Below are 17,323 nucleotides of genomic sequence, written 5' to 3' on the forward strand. Positions count from 1 at the left end.
TAAATGCTACACTGTTAATCGAAATGGCTAAGTAAAACTTAAAACTTCTACTTTGACTATCTTTTTAGAAAACATAACATTTTTGTCTAAATTCCTCAAAAACCATCAAATTATTAAGTCTGACTAAATTTAAAGTCCAGGTTATTAAAAGTAGTGTCATTTAAGAAAAACTAATTTGATTTTTGTTTCGTCGATTTGCCTTTCGAGACTCTCTTCCTTGTTACACAGCGGAAATAGTAGAACCATCAATTTCAATCTAAACCATCTTTCATGCGATTATAAAGCAAATTTTACATCCATGTTCAGTTTTAACCAACTTGCAGGCATGCAGAAATACACCTTTTATTTCATTAAATACATTTGGAACTCAAGCTTTTCTCACCCTCTCTCTCCCCATACACCAGAATTGGCTACAGATTTATAAGCTTATTTAAATTAACTGCTGAAAGGTGGAGGCCTTGGCATGCCTTGCACGATGCCACAAGTCAATACACCTTCCGGCAAGTTGTACTCATCCTTGAGGGATCGGTTAGGGGAAATAACACTAGCATAAAGCTGTTGCCCAAGGTAATGCCTGTCCCATATCTCCGACCTCAGGTTCCACATCCCGCAGTTGTCGAATGTCAATAGGATTGCTGACCAGGAGTTGGGGAATACCTGTATGGTGTGTCTGCTCACGGCGTCGAGAAGATTGTAGTTCATCCTCTTCTCAGGGCTCCATTTCCCAATGTCCATGCTGCAACAAATCATTATACAACTTATTACTTCAACTCAGGCAATAAAATCACCACATGTATTTGTTACGTTAGAAGCTATACTTACCCCACGGCAAAGAATGAGTAGCCAGATAAGTGGTAAGACTGAATGGCGGTCTCGGGATTCTCGAAGATGATTTCCACAAAGTTTCTGTGTGTCATGTTGAGGACAATAGGTGCCAAAGTTACCTTAGTGTTGTCACTTGGTGGCTCATCGGGAATGGTATCATACTTGAAAACCTTGTCGGCTACGCCGTAGTATTCTGCAAGTTTTAGTGGAGTGGTTGGTTCGACATAGGAGGCTCCATTAAGAGCATATCGGAGCTTGCCATCTACTCTTTGTGCAGTGTTGGCAAGCTTGATGGTGCGGGTAATGTTAATGGAACCATATTTGTAGGAGCCCTGAGGGTTAGGCCTAGCAGCGTTAGAAGTCAAGTTCCAACGGAAGGTACGGAATTGATTGAGTGACCAAGCCCAACCAACAGGTGGCGGTGGCAACTCGGATGAGGCAGCTCCCTTGCCATTCTTGTAACGGATGATGCCGGTTGCTGTAACCTCACGTCTGGTAAAACGGGTAGAGGCCACCACATAGTAATCCCTTGGTTCCTGGTTGGCAGTAACAAGCACACTGAAGCACTGTCCAACATGCACATCAAGGGAGTCATAGTCATTCTGCATTGTGTGGGAACCCTCCATCTCAACCAATTTCATGGTGTGGCCCTGGAACCTGACGTTCAGAGATGTCTTGATACCCGTATTGCAAATCCTGTACTTGTACGTTTTGCCTGCCTCCATCGTAAACAGAGGTTCATCCTTCCCATCACCTTTCGCAACTTTCCCATTAAGGTGGACACCGTCACATCTCCCAAGGTTGCGACCGCTATCAAGAATCTTCTTGAGGCTGGTGTGTCCCTTGTTGAAAAAGTCTCCCACTAAGAGAGTATAGTCATCAGCCGGATCAGCGTAGGGAACAGGGATGAGTAGACGGCTGTTAACACGGAGGCCACCGAAACCACCAACCGCCTTGTGCATAGCCGTCACCGGATAGTACATGTAGCTGCCAATCTGATCCTTCACCTGGAATTTATAGGTGTAATTCTTCCCAGGGGGGATAGGACAGTTGGTTCCCAGAACACCATCTTGCCAAGAGTTCTTCCTATGCTGCACGCCGTCCCTGCAACAAATCCCATTTCCACAGATAATTAGCTCGACTCTTCACTAGCATAATCATATTAATGTAAAAAAGAAACTACTCTTGGTAGTCGCTTACCATGTTACAAGGAATGGCTCATCAAGGTTATTGAACACATTGACCACGATATTGTTGTTGGTGGTAGAGTTAAGATTTGGTCCCGGGAATTGCCCGTTAATAAGAATACCCTTTACTGGCACTCCCAAGGGAGCAATGGTGCCATAGGTGACGTTCCATTCGAAAAAAAGGGTGGGATCTCCGCCCTGGACCATAAGCATTGATCCTGCCAAGAGAAATAGCATCGATATTAACATTAATCGAGCCATCTCTTACCCTTTTTTTTCGCCCGACAGTAATTTATTAATTATCCCCTTCTAGAGGAAGAGGAAGATGGTTTGCTTGAGTTGATTTTGAATTGCATGCATACCTCTCCTTTTATACCACACAACCTCTTCAATTCTTCCATCTTAATCCCTTAGAATACGCTCATCCATTCATTTATTTCCTTGCTTTTAGCAAATACTGTTTTTAACACTAATCATTTTGAGTTTATCATTCTCTTCTTTTCCATCAAGGATTTGCACATCCACTGTGCTGATGGCTAACCTTTTTTTTAGGACGATGGTTACTCTGATGAGAGTTCTTTTAGTTATTTTCTTAATTTAAATATATAAATATGAAATGTATTAAAGTAACATTAACCTCCATTATTATATAATCATTATAGACAGTTGATATTAAGTGAAACTTCATATATAATTAAATTATGACCCACCATAAAAGTTCAAATTGAATAAATAATATGAAAAGAAATTTATAACTAATTTCATTTTTTTAGAGATTATAACATACTAATAACATCATATATCCATTTGTGGTATTCTATGAGAGTAATATAGATAAAATTAAAACATTGTAGAGGGTTCAGAGGGAGCTTTATAAATAAGTGAACATGATATATCGAAAGAAGGCAGAGAAGAATACTAGAGCTGATCCTATAACATTGATCACAGCAACAAGTGATGTTTGATAAGCAAGAGAAAGGGAATTGTAGTTGATGATAAGGCTAAACAACAACAACAACAACAACAAAAGTTGAAAGAATTTTAGAGAGCTTTGAGAATTAGAGTATCAAAGTGCCAAAAAGTCACTCAACTAGTTGTGATGGGCTCCTATTTATACTAGGTATTTAATATGAGTAATGAAATTAGGTTTCAATTGCAATGGCAATATATGGTTAAGACGGGATGGTGAATGGCCTTTTTGGTGATGATAATGATGAATATTGAAGAAATGTTCACCATATTTTTGAAATAAAGGAAAAACACTCAATGTTAGAGGAAAATGTTAAGAGGAAACTATTTAATTATCTCCATATTTAATCTACCAAGCCAAGTTCTCTGGAAAATCTCAAGAGTGAAGACAACCCGAGAACTCTGTCGTAGGTTATTTTCACTTCTTCTACTTTGGTGAAGCGGTATCTTGTGAAACCTTTACCGCAGAACATCTCTTAGAATGCAAGACAATGGATGTTCTTGAACGAGAGTTGTTCATGGAAAAGGGTTATTCTTACTTGTTTCAAACAAAAGTTGTTCTATGGTAATGCTCCGTTTGGTAGAACTTATTCTGAATAATGACTCTTTCGAAAAAATACAATTCTACTAAATAGAAATTGTTCTATGCATAGTTATTCGTAAAACACCATTATTTTGAACAAAAGGTGCTCTGAACTTAATCGAATATCACACGCAAGTATATGTATCGTTACAAGTGGTATAAAATATCGATCCCAAAGAGAATTTTGACTAATTAGAATGCCAATCATCAAAATTTACTTTTAATACCTATCCAAATAAATCAATGACTAAATTAAATACAAGAAAATTCTAGAGTTCAAAGACAAGGGAAATTCAAATAGGCATTACTGTTCTACATCAAAATACCATTGGGATGGCATGACCCCAATTTGTCTAATAACAATAATGTATCGATTTCTCTGAGGGGTCGAGTGAGCACTTTATTCCAAAATCTTCTGAAACTTGTAGTTTGGACAATGAATCAGCTACATTGTTTCTGTCCCTCTAATTTCCATAATATGTTCGTGGTGGCTTGAAAAGTGAATAACAACTATTTAAATTTGAGATTCAACTATTAGATTAAACTAGTTCTTTTTGTACAAAGGAAGGCTCAACTAGCCATAATGCAAAAAAAAAAAACATTAGAGCGTAGGAGCTAAAAGTTCCTACTATCTTCACTTAGCACGTCAATTACTCTTAGAATAGAAACCAGCAAAAAGAGCTAAGTTAAATACATGGATCAGAGACTACAGAGTAAGGTAAGTGTTGTTCTGCAAATCCAAATAAAAGCGGTTGGCCAGAAAATATTGATCTAAAAGTGTTAGAAGTTGAAGTGATTCGTTCATCAAGTGAAGAGGACGTCAACGAATTAATTGCAAATCTAGATAATGTGAGTCCAATGTCCTTAGCTGTGATGGTGGCTTTACCTCTAGTGAGGTTTGACCTTTGTCAGGTTGTGATGATCATCGGTGCAGGAGGGCTAGTAGGCATTTGGATAAAAGTGACGATGAAATTTCAAGTAACATAAAGGGTGTTAGATTTTGCTCATTAGTCCAAGAAAATGAAAATGGGGGTAACTGTGTAAAATATGGTTGTGGAACGTTCAGAAGGTAGTAATGAGCTGTGCAATCGTAGTAGGGAAACAAAGAGTGTTCATGGGCACAACGATAAAGAGAGGAGGTACGAGACAGAAAAGGAAAACGAGCAATCGAGGCTTATAGCATATAAAAGGATATCTCAACTCAACCAGTGTGCCTCTGAAAGGCCTGATCATTGGTATTTATATGAAATAAAATCTACTTTGGCTCATTTTTCCCAAACAATCTGCCTCTATATTTATGTAAGTTTCAATTTGTGATTGAAAAGAATTTGGATGTGTCTTACAAGAACTTTGTAGGAACAATGGCAGCAGCAAGCATCAAACAAAGTTTCAAATCTGTATTTGTAAGACTGAAGCAAGAAGAATCGAAGCAAAGAAAAAGCAAAGCAATGAACACAATTGAATACTCAGCAAAGTTGTAACTGAACATTACATTTTTCATTCAAGATTTGAATATATAAAAGAGCTACAAATTTTGGTTCATTTGACAGATACCTAATGACATAACTACTCCCACTTAAACTAAACTAATACAAGCTTAAGTCAAATACAAAATAAGCTGACATATCAGCTTTTACATCATCAATCCAATCACAAACTTAATCCAACTAACTATTAAAGCTAGTTACAATCAAACTAAACTAAGTTACATCAAAACAAAACAGCAATATCAGTTGCTTCATTTGGTCTGAAAACCATTCGTGCATACCAAGCAAAATGAGCTGAGCTCGATAGCTGCTGGTCTCGATAGTAGCATGCTTCCGGCTCCATGTTGCATTGCAGTCCAGCTTTCAACACTCCTCCTTGGACTGTATGCAACACATTCCAATTGCACTTCTCAAATATTCAAATCGAGCAGCCCCCAAGGACTTGGTCATTATGTCAGCCAATTGTGCCCCTGAGCTACAATGCACAAGGCTGACTTCCTTTGCTTGTTCAGCCTCTCTAACAAAATGCAGCTTGATTTTAAAATGCTTTGTCTTACCATGGAACACAGGGTTCTTGGCTATTGCAACTGCAGACTGATTATCCACCCAAATTTCAGTTGCTTCATCTTGAGTTTCATTAAGGTCATGAAGCAGCTTCCTTAGCCAAATGGCCTGATTAACTGCTCCTGCTGCAGCAATGTATTCTGCTTCAGCTGTGGACTGAGCAACAGTTTGCTACTTTTTTGAACTCCAGCAAAACATCCCCGATCCAAGTGTAAAGAAGTGTCCTGAGGTACTCTTCATGTCATTGAGGGATCCTGCCCAGTCACTATCAGAGTAGCCTTCTAGTTTCAGTTGGTTCCCACTTTCAAACATTACACCAAAACTAGCAGTGCCCTTAATGTATCTAAGGACCCTCTTTGCTGCCTTCAAATGTGCCTCATTGCAACAATGCATAAATCTCGATAACAGACTGACACCAAACATGATGTCTGGCCTGGTTGCTGTTAGATACAACAGACAACCAACTAGGCTTCGATAGTACCTCTCATCAACCCTCTGCTGATCACCACTGCTAGTCAGCTTTTCTCCTTGGGCCACAGGTGTGCTGACTGCTTTACAATTATACATGCAGAATTTGTCTAGGATCTTCAAAGCAAATGAGTGTTGGCTGATGAAGATACCTCGATCAGACTGGTGAACTTCCATGCCAAGGAAGTAAGTCATGATCCCCAAGTCTGTCATTTCAAACACTTGCTGCATTTGGACTTTGAACTCATCAATGAGCTCAATTTTGCTCCCTGTCACAAGCAAATCATCCACATACAAGGAGACAATCAGTAAGGTTTCATGTTCTGACCTTTTAACATACAGAGTAGGCTCACTAAGGCTCTTTACAAATCCAAGTTTGGTCAGGTAAGCATCAACTCTGTCATACCAGGCCCTTGGTGCCTGTTTCAGGCCATAGAGGGCCTTTCTCAACTTATACATTTTGTCTTCATGTCCAACAACTTCAAAACCTTCAGGTTGTTCGATGAAGATCTCCTCCTTGAGAAAACCATTCAGGAATGCTGATTTGACATCCAATTGGTGAACTCTCCACTGCTTCTGAGCTGCTAAAGCAAACAGCAGCTTAATTGTATCCAGTCTTGCCACTGGAGCAAAAGTTTCTAGGTAGTCAACACCATACTGCTGACTGTAGCCCTTCACCACAAGCCTGGCCTTGTGCTTGTTCAGTGAGCCATCAGCATTGTACTTGGCCCGATACACCCATTTAACTCCTATGACCCTCTTGTGTTCTGGTCTGCTCACCAACTCCCAAGTCTGATTTTTGTTGATCATTTCCAACTCAGCTTCCATAGCTTTCATCCAGCTTCTGTTCTTAGCAGCCTCTTCAAAGTCTGAGGGCTCAATCACAGCAACATTGCACCTCTGATAGACATCAGCCAAAGTTTTGGTGCCCCTCACTGGTATATCATCGATAGCATCATTACTTGGTCCTTCTTCTGCAGGTTCAGCAACCAAGTCTAACTGGTCCAATTCAGACAAGTCAGCCTCAACACCATTCCAATTCCACACCTTTTCCTCATCAAACTTTACATCCCTGCTGACTAAAACCTTCTTTGCTGTAGGATCATACACTCTATAGCCCTTCTTGTTGCTGCTGTAGCCAACAAAGATTCCTGGAGTTGCTCTGCTCTCAAGCTTGGTCCTTTTCTCTACTGGAATAAGTGCATAACATACACAGCCAAACACTTTTAAGTGTGTTACCACAGGTTTGACTCCATGCCAAGCCTCAAAAGGAGTCTTATCCTTGACTGCTCTAGTTGGCAGTCTGTTGAGCAGATACACTGAGGTGTTGACTGCCTCAGCCCAAAACTGACTTGGAAGCTTGCCTTGAAACAAGAGGCACCTGGCCATGTTCAGTACATTCCTATTCTTTCTCTCACAGACTCCATTCTGTTGAGGAGTATAGACTGTTGTGAGCTGATGGTGAATCCCAGCACTGTCACAAAGCTTCTGAAATCTCTCAGACACATATTCAGAGCCATTATCAGTCCTCAAGGCTCTAATTTTGCAGCTTGACTGATTTTCAGCATAAGCCTTGAATTTGCAGAAGGCTTCAAACACTTCTGACTTTTGCTTCAAGAAGTAGACCCAGCACAACCTTGTTAAATCATCTATAAATAGGGCAAAGTACCTGTTCTCACTGATTGAAGGTGTTCTCATAGGGCCACAAACATCAGAATGCACCAATTCGAGCTTGTCTTGAGCTCTCCAAGCACTGTCAGCAGGAAAAGGCAGTCTAGCCTGCTTACCAAGCTGACAAACCTCACAAACATTCCCACTAACTTCAAATTTTGTAATTTCATCAACCAAATTCAACCTATGTAACAGATCGATGGATCTAAAATTTGCATGGCCTAGTCTCCTATGCCACAAGTCAGTGCTTTCAACAAGGCTGGTGTATGCCTTTCTTTCTATTTGGCTAACATCCAGCATGAAGCACCTATCAGTCATAGAGACTGTGACTAACTCCAGACCATTCATGTCTTGAACAATACAGCAACCATCCTTAAAAACCAATGTATAGCCCTTTTCAACTAATTGGCCTACACTAAGCAAATTCTGGTCTAAGTCAGGTACAAAAAACACATCTGAGATCAGCTTGTTACCTGAACCAGTGCTAATCAACACACTGCCCTTGCCTTTAGCCTCAATCAGCCTACCATCTCCAATTCTAATCCTCGAGTGGAAGCTTCCGTCTAGGCTTTTGAACAGCTTCTCATCTGCTGCCATATGGTGTGAGCAGCCACTGTCTAGTAGCCAATCATTGCTGGCCTTGGTTGTGCCAACAAAACAAGTTGCTGTGAACACTTGCTCCTCCTGAGCTTGAATGTCCTCAGCAGGTCTAGCTTGTTGCAGAGCAGCCTCCCTTGGTTTGCCCTTGCACACCTTCTCCACATGGCCAAACTGCTTGCATTTTCTACACTGAATATCTGGCCTAAACCAGCAATACTTTTCTGAATGTGTTGTCTTCTTGCAATGAACACATGGTGGGAACACCCTTTTTGCTTCATCTCTTCCTGACTTGACCCTTCTATTGTGCCAAGGCTTCTTGCCTTTTGCACTCACACTCGAGCCTTCACTGGCTTTAGCCTGGAAAGCAGCTTCAGGATTCTCCTCCTGCCTATTTGCCCTCCTTTGCTCAAGTGCATACAGGGAGTTTATCAGCTCAGACAAAGAAATGGCTGATAAGTCCCTCGAGTCCTCAAGTGAAGAGATTTTATACTCAAATTTCTCAGGGAGAGTTGTAATAACCTTTTCAACAACTCTGCTCTCTGTGAAGTCCACTCCCAGGAGCCTAATGCTGTTGACAATGGCCATTATCCTGTCTGAGTACTGCTTGATGGTCTCAGACTCCTTCATCCTCAAATTTTCAAAGTCTCTCCTGAGGTTGATCACTTGCTGTTGCCTTGTCTTATCAGTCCCCATGAACTCCTCCTTCAGCTTCTCCCAAGCCTGCTTTGGTGAGTCACAGGCCATGATGCGAGTAAATATCACATCAGAGACTCCATTTTGCAAGCAGGCCATAGCCTTATGCTTCTTGGCTCGCTCCTCAGTATGTTGCCTCATCTGTGCAATGGTGGGATTGGCTTTCAATAGAGGTGATTCAGCATCATTCTCGATCACACTCCAAAGATCATGTGCCTGGAGATAAGTCTTCATTTTAACTATCCAAATGTGATAGTTTTCTCCAGTGAACACTGGTGGAGGTGGTGGAGTGAAACTCATTCTGCTAGACTGAATCCAAATGCTTTGATCTTACCAAATTTTGAACTTGCTGTTGGTTTTGATTCGAACACAACAGATTGCATACAAAGGCCCCTCAAAGACTCGGGCTCATGATACCATTTGTAGGAACAATGGCAGCAGCAAGCATCAAACAAAGTTTCAAATCTGTATTTGTAAGACTGAAGCAAGAAGAATCGAAGCAAAGAAAAAGCAAAGCAATGAACACAATTGAATACTCAGCAAAGTTGTAACTGAACATTACATTTTTCATTCAAGATTTGAATATATAAAAGAGCTACAAATTTTGGTTCATTTGACAGATACCTAATGACATAACTACTCCCACTTAAACTAAACTAATACAAGCTTAAGTCAAATACAAAATAAGCTGACATATCAGCTTTTACATCATCAATCCAATCACAAACTTAATCCAACTAACTATTAAAGCTAGTTACAATCAAACTAAACTAAGTTACATCAAAACAAAACAGCAATATCAGTTGCTTCATTTGGTTTGAAAACCATTCGTGCATACCAAGCAAAATGAGCTGAGCTCGATAGCTGCTGGTCTCGATAGTAGCATGCTTCTGGCTCCATGTTGCATTGCAGTCCAGCTTTCAACAAACTTGACTCTCCATTTTGGTCATCAAGTAAAGAAAGAAGCTCAGCATTGTTGTTTTCAACTCCCACTCTGTGAAACCCCTTGTTCTATGCAATATTTAAGCCCTTTTATCCAAGCTTCAACCCAAAACACTGAGCACAAACCCAAGTTTCTCATGTGCCCAACATATAAAAGAATAGAAAACCAAAATTTCACAAATAAAAATATAGGAAAGAGAATTTGAGCATGATGTGAATATAAAAATAATAGTAATATGTACATTTATAAATTAATGTATATCAAAATCTATATAAAACTAGAATTTTAATTTTAAAAATATAGGAAAAAAATTGAGCATCATATATATATTTATAAATTTAGAATATTTCTTATATATGTTTTTTTTCTCTAATGTCGATTTGGTTTCATGTTAAATTCTTATTTGTGTTTTCTTCACGTTTATATCGTCCATATAATTAAAAAATAATTATGGTAAGGATTAAATATTTTGATGAAGATGCATTAGTCATAAAATATTAGCCGTCCACACAATGAATTAATGTGCAAATATTATATTAGAACAAAAGAGAATCACGGTAAAATCAAATTGGTTAATGTTAAAAATAGTATATACTAAAAGAAAATAAACAAATGGATGTGCGCAATTTAAGGATTTCAAGAGAAAAATTGAATGGTGAAGAACGATTGTATTAGAAGGAGTTGTGTTGTATAAAAGGGTAAGCCAACATGCAACTCAAATCATCTCAAACAAATCTTCTTCCTCTAAGAGGGGATAAACAGCCTTAATTCATAAAATTTCATAAAATTACATAAGAGACTTTAAAGCCAACAAAATGGCTCCATTGACGATAATAGTGGTGTTTTTTCTCTGGGTAGGATCACTACTTATGGTTCAAGGTGGAGATCCCACCATTAGTTTCGAGTGGAAGGTCACTTATGGCACCATATCTCCTTTGGGTGTTCCCGTAAAAGGTATTCTCATTAACGGGCAATTCCCTGGGCCAAATATGAACTCTACCACCAACAACAATGTTATAGTCAATGTGTTTAACAACCTTGATGAGCCATTCCTTTTGACATGGTAAACAAGAGTACTTTTTTTTCCCTTGATTATATTAGTAAAGAGTTGAGCTTAATTATATATATATATATATGGAAATGAATTTTGTTGCAGGAGTGGCGTGCAGCATAGGAAGAATCCTTGGCAAGATGGTGTGCTTGGAACCAACTGTCCTATCCCCCCGGGACGAATTACACCTATAAATTCCAGGTGAAGGACCAAATTGGCAGCTTCATCTATTATCCAGTGACGGCTATGCATAAGGCGGTTGGTGGTTTCGGTGGCCTTCGTATTAACAGTCGTTTACTCATTCCTGTCCCCTATGCTGATCCAGCTGATGACTATACTATCATAGCAGGAGATTTTTTCAACAAGGGACACACCACCCTCAAGAAAATTCTTGAGAGCGGTCGCAACCTTGGTAGATGTGATGGTGTCCACATTAATGGAAAAGTTGCTAAAGGTGATGGTAGCGATGAACCTCTCTTCACCATGGAAGCAGGCAAAACCTACAAGTATAGGATTTGCAATGCGGGTATCAAGACATCTCTGAACGTCAGGTTCCAAGGCCACACCATGAAATTGGTTGAGATGGAAGGTGCCCACACAGTGCAAAATGACTATGAATCCCTTGATGTTCATGTTGGACAGTGCTTCGCTGTGCTTGTTACAGCCGACCAAGAACCAAAGGATTACTTTGTTGTGGCCTCTACCCGTTTTACCAAACGCGAGGTTACAGCAACTGGTGTCATCCGTTACACCAATGGCAAGGGCGCACCCTCACCTAAGTTGCCACCACCACCAGTTGGTTGGGCTTGGTCACTCAATCAATTCCGTACCTTCCGTTGGAACTTGACTGCCAGCGCTGCTAGGCCTAACCCTCAGGGCTCCTACAAATATGGTTCCGTTAACATTACCCGTACCATCAAGCTGGCCAACACTGCTCAAAAAGTAGATGGCAAGCTTCGATATGCTATTAATGGAGCCTCCTATGTCGAACCAACCACTCCACTAAAACTTGCAGAATACTACGGCGTAGCTGACAAGGTTTTCAAGTATGATACCATTCCTGATGACCCACCAGCTGAGATCACTAAAGTAACCATGGAACCTGTTGTCCTCAATTTGACACACAGAAACTTTATGGAAATCATCTTCGAGAATCGCGAAACAGCCATCCAGTCTTATCACTTGTGTGGCTATGCCTTCTTTGCTGTGGCGTAAGTATTTGGTCTTCAAATTCTTCTAGTATATAGTCATTACTTTCCGTTTAACTAAATTCTATAATCATTTGTTGCAGTGTCGAGACTGGGCAATGGAGCCCTGAGAAGAGGAAGAACTACAATCTTCTTGATGCCGTGAGCAGACACACCATACAGGTTTTCCCCAAGTCCTGGGCAGCTATCCTATTGTCATTCGACAACTGTGGAATGTGGAACATCAGGTCAGAGGTATGGGACAGGCGTTACCTTGGGCAACAGCTTTATGTTAGTGTTGTTTCCCCTAACAAATCACTCAGGGACGAATACAACATGCCTGAGAGTGCACTAGTTTGCGGTGTTGTGGAAAGCATGCCAAGGCCACCACCAGCTTACACCTAATTTAAAGCTTATATAAACCTGGAACCAGATCTGCTTCAAATGCACATAAAACGACCTTTGTAGTGACTAATGCTGACTTTTCCAATAAATTAATTTTCTTGATGTAATCATCATTCAGCTACTATATGTCATTCAATAATAAATTCTTTCATTTTTTCTATTTACAGTGTGTGTGAAATTTATTTTATTTTTTTAAATGTAGTTATTTTCGTAAATAATATAAAAAAATATTAAAATAGGATATAATGAAAAAATAATACAATCACAATCCAAATAGATAAATATGTAAAAACTTACATAAATTAACGAATTATTAACAAATAAAAGTTAACTAATGTTTTTAACTGTTGAATTTATTATTTTATTTATCATGCAAGTAAAATTTCGTATTAATCTAAATACCATCTTTATTAATATATATATTTAATGGTTCAAAGTTTTTACATTAAAAAAATATAGTTAAATATTTAAAATTTAATCAGAATTGAAATTATGATAGTTAAATATTAATCATACAAAAATAAATATTAAATAGAAAATTTGCATAGTATTGGTAAGTTCACGATAACAAATGCTCTCCCCAAGAAATCAAAGGCAAAGCCAGAAAATTTGTTTAGGGGACCGAAATTAAATTGTAATTTTTTACGATAGCAAAAGTGCAATTTCACAATTTTAATAGCCTATGTCTTTATAATTTTTATAAGGTTAAATCAAATTTTTATCATTTTAAAGGAGCCAACATACAATTCTATTTTTATTAATTTAAAATCTTAAAATACCTAAATAAAAAAATTTCAATTTTAGCTCACCCTTAATCCATCCTACTTCAAATACAAACATAATCAAGCAAAATAATCATTAATGCATAGGTAGTGAGAATAGCCTTTATAAAATATCAATTAAAATAAACATAATTCAAGTTAGAGTCTTCAAAATTACAACCCAAAAACATTAAAATAAAACAAATTTCACTTAGCAGATAGCTTCTGAAACTGAGGGTTGCAAATTCTTTGATGAGAATTGGAATCCCAATATTGGGGTGGTAAATTATTTCATCCCCACATGACAACTGAAACCCTAAGTTTATGGTGATTCTGGCACAGAAAAATCATCATACTAAGAAAAGAAAAAACATGATACTAATTGCAGTAGTGTCACCTGTAGTGCCAAGTCCTTTATACCACTCCCCCTTTTAGTTCAAGAGATTTTCCAAACCCCAACTGAAGCAGCTTGGCCAGGAGATCATTCCACAATGCTTTGACTCGTCGAACATTGGCTTGAAGTTGTTGAATGACCTTTTTCTTGGGAGGCAATCTCAGCATCAAGATGTTGGAGATGAAATGTCTTCCTTTGTGCCAACTCCAACAGGCTGGGCCACAACATCAGGAACTGCTTCAGGGAGTGCAACCTGGTGTTTCCCTTCAAGCCACTTGTATGAATACTTCAACTCTATAGGCTTCCTTTCATATTTTTCAGTAGCCAATACAATTTCATGATTTTGATTATAAAGAATCTGAAAAATTAAGTGAATGGAAAGAAAGACATAACATGGGGTAAACAAAATTAGTATGTTTGATGATTTCCTGAAAAATAAGCTCTCCCAAGTCAAATTGAATCACATCACAAATCTTCCTAAGCAGAGTAACAATCTTCTTTGTAACTGTATTCCTTTGGCTATTAGGAATCCAGTTTCTGGTTGCAATAGCAAACAGGCCAGCATAAGTGGGCTCTAGAGTAGAAGCTTGTGGGCAAGGTAAGGTGAACTCCATTGGTGATGGTTTTGACCATTGTACCATAAAATTCATCTAGCTTGACATCTATCAAGCATGAGTGAAGCAATAGCTCCCAAATTTGTGTAGGGCCAAAATTATACCATCTTCCTCGAATATAAGCTTTGTGGAAGAGTTTGCTCGAAGACTTATTGGCAGACTTGAGAAGATTGACATAAAACCCATAAACCCCCTCCTCGGCATATGGTTTTACAAAAGCAACAAATTGTAGCAAGTCATTCTACTCAATGAAGTGCTTCTTTGTACACAGCAAATATCTGTTGGTGCAGACGGTTGACAAAATTGTTTGCTCTTTCTTTTGCAGTAGAGTATCTTCTTCTTTGGAAGAGGGAACAGTAGTAAATTTCTTGGGAGAATCTTACCTTGCAGGAGTGGACTGAGGGATGTTTTGTCTCCTGGTTCTGTTATGAACCGAAACAGAAAGCAGAAAATAGAAAAGGGAAGAAGAAAACAGAAAGTTGGTCTATTCATTAATTGTTTTAGTGATGCACACTATTTTGTGATGGTTTTTCTTATTAATGCATTATATGATTTTAATAATCAACACAGTAATTAGAATTAAAACATGGCAGCAATGAAATTGTTGAAAGCTTGCGGATGACTTGAATACAAACAAATGGTCCAAAATATTTTATTTCATTAAATACATTTGGAACTCAAGCTTTCTCACCCTCTCTCTCCCCATACACCAGAATTGGATACAGATTTATAAGCTTATTTAAATTAACTGCTGAAAGGTGGAGGCCTTGGCATGCCTTGCACGATGCCGCAAGTCAATACACCTTCCGGCAAGTTGTACTCATCCTTGAGGGATCGGTTAGGGGAAATAACACTAGCATAAAGCTGTTGCCCAAGGTAATGCCTGTCCCATATCTCCGACCTCAGGTTCCACATCCCGCAGTTGTCGAATGTCAATAGGATTGCTGACCAGGAGTTGGGGAATACCTGTATGGTGTGTCTGCTCACGGCGTCGAGAAGATTGTAGTTCATCCTCTTCTCAGGGCTCCATTTCCCAATGTCCATGCTGCAACAAATCATTATACAACTTATTACTTCAACTCAGGCAATAAAATCACCACATGTATTTGTTACGTTAGAAGCTATACTTACCCCACGGCAAAGAATGAGTAGCCAGACAAGTGGTAAGACTGAATGGCGGTCTCGGGATTCTCGAAGATGATTTCCACAAAGTTTCTGTGTGTCATGTTGAGGACAATAGGTGCCAAAGTTACCTTAGTGTTGTCACTTGGTGGCTCATCGGGAATGGTATCATACTTGAAAACCTTGTCGGCTACGCCGTAGTATTCTGCAAGTTTTAGTGGAGTGGTTGGTTCGACATAGGAGGCTCCATTAAGAGCATATCGGAGCTTGCCATCTACTCTTTGTGCAGTGTTGGCAAGCTTGATGGTGCGGGTAATGTTAATGGAACCATATTTGTAGGAGCCCTGAGGGTTAGGCCTAGCAGCGTTAGAAGTCAAGTTCCAACGGAAGGTACGGAATTGATTGAGTGACCAAGCCCAACCAACAGGTGGCGGTGGCAACTCGGATGAGGCAGCTCCCTTGCCATTCTTGTAACGGATGATGCCGGTTGCTGTAACCTCACGTCTGGTAAAACGGGTAGAGGCCACCACATAGTAATCCCTTGGTTCCTGGTTGGCAGTAACAAGCACACTGAAGCACTGTCCAACATGCACATCAAGGGAGTCATAGTCATTCTGCATTGTGTGGGAACCCTCCATCTCAACCAATTTCATGGTGTGGCCCTGGAACCTGACGTTCAGAGATGTCTTGATACCCGTATTGCAAATCCTGTACTTGTACGTTTTGCCTGCCTCCATCGTAAACAGAGGTTCATCCTTCCCATCACCTTTCGCAACTTTCCCATTAAGGTGGACACCGTCACATCTCCCAAGGTTGCGACCGCTATCAAGAATCTTCTTGAGGCTGGTGTGTCCCTTGTTGAAAAAGTCTCCCACTAAGAGAGTATAGTCATCAGCCGGATCAGCGTAGGGAACAGGGATGAGTAGACGGCTGTTAACACGGAGGCCACCGAAACCACCAACCGCCTTGTGCATAGCCGTCACCGGATAGTACATGTAGCTGCCAATCTGATCCTTCACCTGGAATTTATAGGTGTAATTCTTCCCAGGGGGGATAGGACAGTTGGTTCCCAGAACACCATCTTGCCAAGAGTTCTTCCTATGCTGCACGCCGTCCCTGCAACAAATCCCATTTCCACAGATAATTAGCTCGACTCTTCACTAGCATAATCATATTAATGTAAAAAAGAAACTACTCTTGGTAGTCGCTTACCATGTTACAAGGAATGGCTCATCAAGGTTATTGAACACATTGACCACGATATTGTTGTTGGTGGTAGAGTTAAGATTTGGTCCCGGGAATTGCCCGTTAATAAGAATACCCTTTACTGGCACTCCCAAGGGAGCAATGGTGCCATAGGTGACGTTCCATTCGAAAAAAAGGGTGGGATCTCCGCCCTGGACCATAAGCATTGATCCTGCCAAGAGAAATAGCATCGATATTAACATTAATCGAGCCATCTCTTACCCTTTTTTTTCGCCCGACAGTAATTTATTAATTATCCCCTTCTAGAGGAAGAGGAAGATGGTTTGCTTGAGTTGATTTTGAATTGCATGCATACCTCTCCTTTTATACCACACAATCCCCTCTTCCATTCTTCCATCTTAATCCCTTAGAAGAAGCTCATCCATTCATTTATTTCCTTGCTTTTAGCACTAATCCATTTTTGGTTTTACAATTTTGAATCATTGCTCTCTGTTATCACAAGGATTTGAATATTCACTCTATGGATGGCTAACCTTTTCTTTAGGAAAGTAGTTGCTTCTATGAAAAATACTCTAGTTTTTTTCTTTTACCTT

At 39.5% G+C, this 17,323-nt stretch overlaps 2 protein-coding genes and 1 pseudogene across 3 annotated transcripts; 1 reads left to right on the plus strand and 2 right to left on the minus strand.

The window, feature by feature from the left end:
- Positions 1-249: 249 nt before the first annotated feature.
- LOC121225280 (L-ascorbate oxidase homolog) lies at positions 250-2,358 on the minus strand. Its single transcript, XM_041109519.1, has 3 exons — positions 2,026-2,358; positions 823-1,929; positions 250-736 (listed from the first exon to the last, which is right to left on the minus strand). The coding sequence occupies exons 1-3, from the start codon at positions 2,271-2,273 to the stop codon at positions 436-438; spliced, it is 1,656 nt and encodes a 551-aa protein (XP_040965453.1). The 5' UTR covers positions 2,274-2,358; the 3' UTR covers positions 250-435.
- On the minus strand, positions 250-17,068 carry LOC107942731 (L-ascorbate oxidase homolog). 2 transcript variants are annotated; one of them, XM_041108562.1, is made up of 4 exons: positions 16,737-17,068; positions 15,534-16,640; positions 15,128-15,447; positions 250-416 (listed from the first exon to the last, which is right to left on the minus strand). In XM_041108562.1, exons 1-3 carry the CDS (start codon positions 16,982-16,984, stop codon positions 15,147-15,149), a joined length of 1,656 nt encoding a protein of 551 aa, XP_040964496.1. In that variant the 5' UTR covers positions 16,985-17,068; the 3' UTR covers positions 250-416; positions 15,128-15,146.
- Positions 10,716-12,793, plus strand: LOC107942730 (L-ascorbate oxidase homolog; annotated as a pseudogene).
- Positions 17,069-17,323: the final 255 nt, after the last annotated feature.

Source organism: Gossypium hirsutum, chromosome D13 (genome assembly GCF_007990345.1).
Source record: "Gossypium hirsutum isolate 1008001.06 chromosome D13, Gossypium_hirsutum_v2.1, whole genome shotgun sequence".
In the NCBI taxonomy this organism is placed as follows: Eukaryota; Viridiplantae; Streptophyta; class Magnoliopsida; order Malvales; family Malvaceae; genus Gossypium; species Gossypium hirsutum.

Bases quoted from the DNA above. Each gene is read 5' to 3' on its own strand.
- LOC121225280 (XM_041109519.1), bottom strand. From the start codon at position 2,273: ATGGCTCGATTAATGTTAATATCGATGCTATTTCTCTTGGCAGGATCA. The intron at 1,930-2,025 runs GTAAGCGACTAC...GATTTGTTGCAG, and splicing joins GAGCCATTCCTTGTAACATG to GGACGGCGTGCAGCATAGGA. The intron at 737-822 runs GTAAGTATAGCT...GATTTGTTGCAG, and splicing joins TACTCATTCTTTGCCGTGGG to CATGGACATTGGGAAATGGA.
- LOC107942731 (XM_041108562.1), bottom strand. From the start codon at position 16,984: ATGGCTCGATTAATGTTAATATCGATGCTATTTCTCTTGGCAGGATCA. The intron at 16,641-16,736 runs GTAAGCGACTAC...GATTTGTTGCAG, and splicing joins GAGCCATTCCTTGTAACATG to GGACGGCGTGCAGCATAGGA. The intron at 15,448-15,533 runs GTAAGTATAGCT...GATTTGTTGCAG, and splicing joins TACTCATTCTTTGCCGTGGG to CATGGACATTGGGAAATGGA.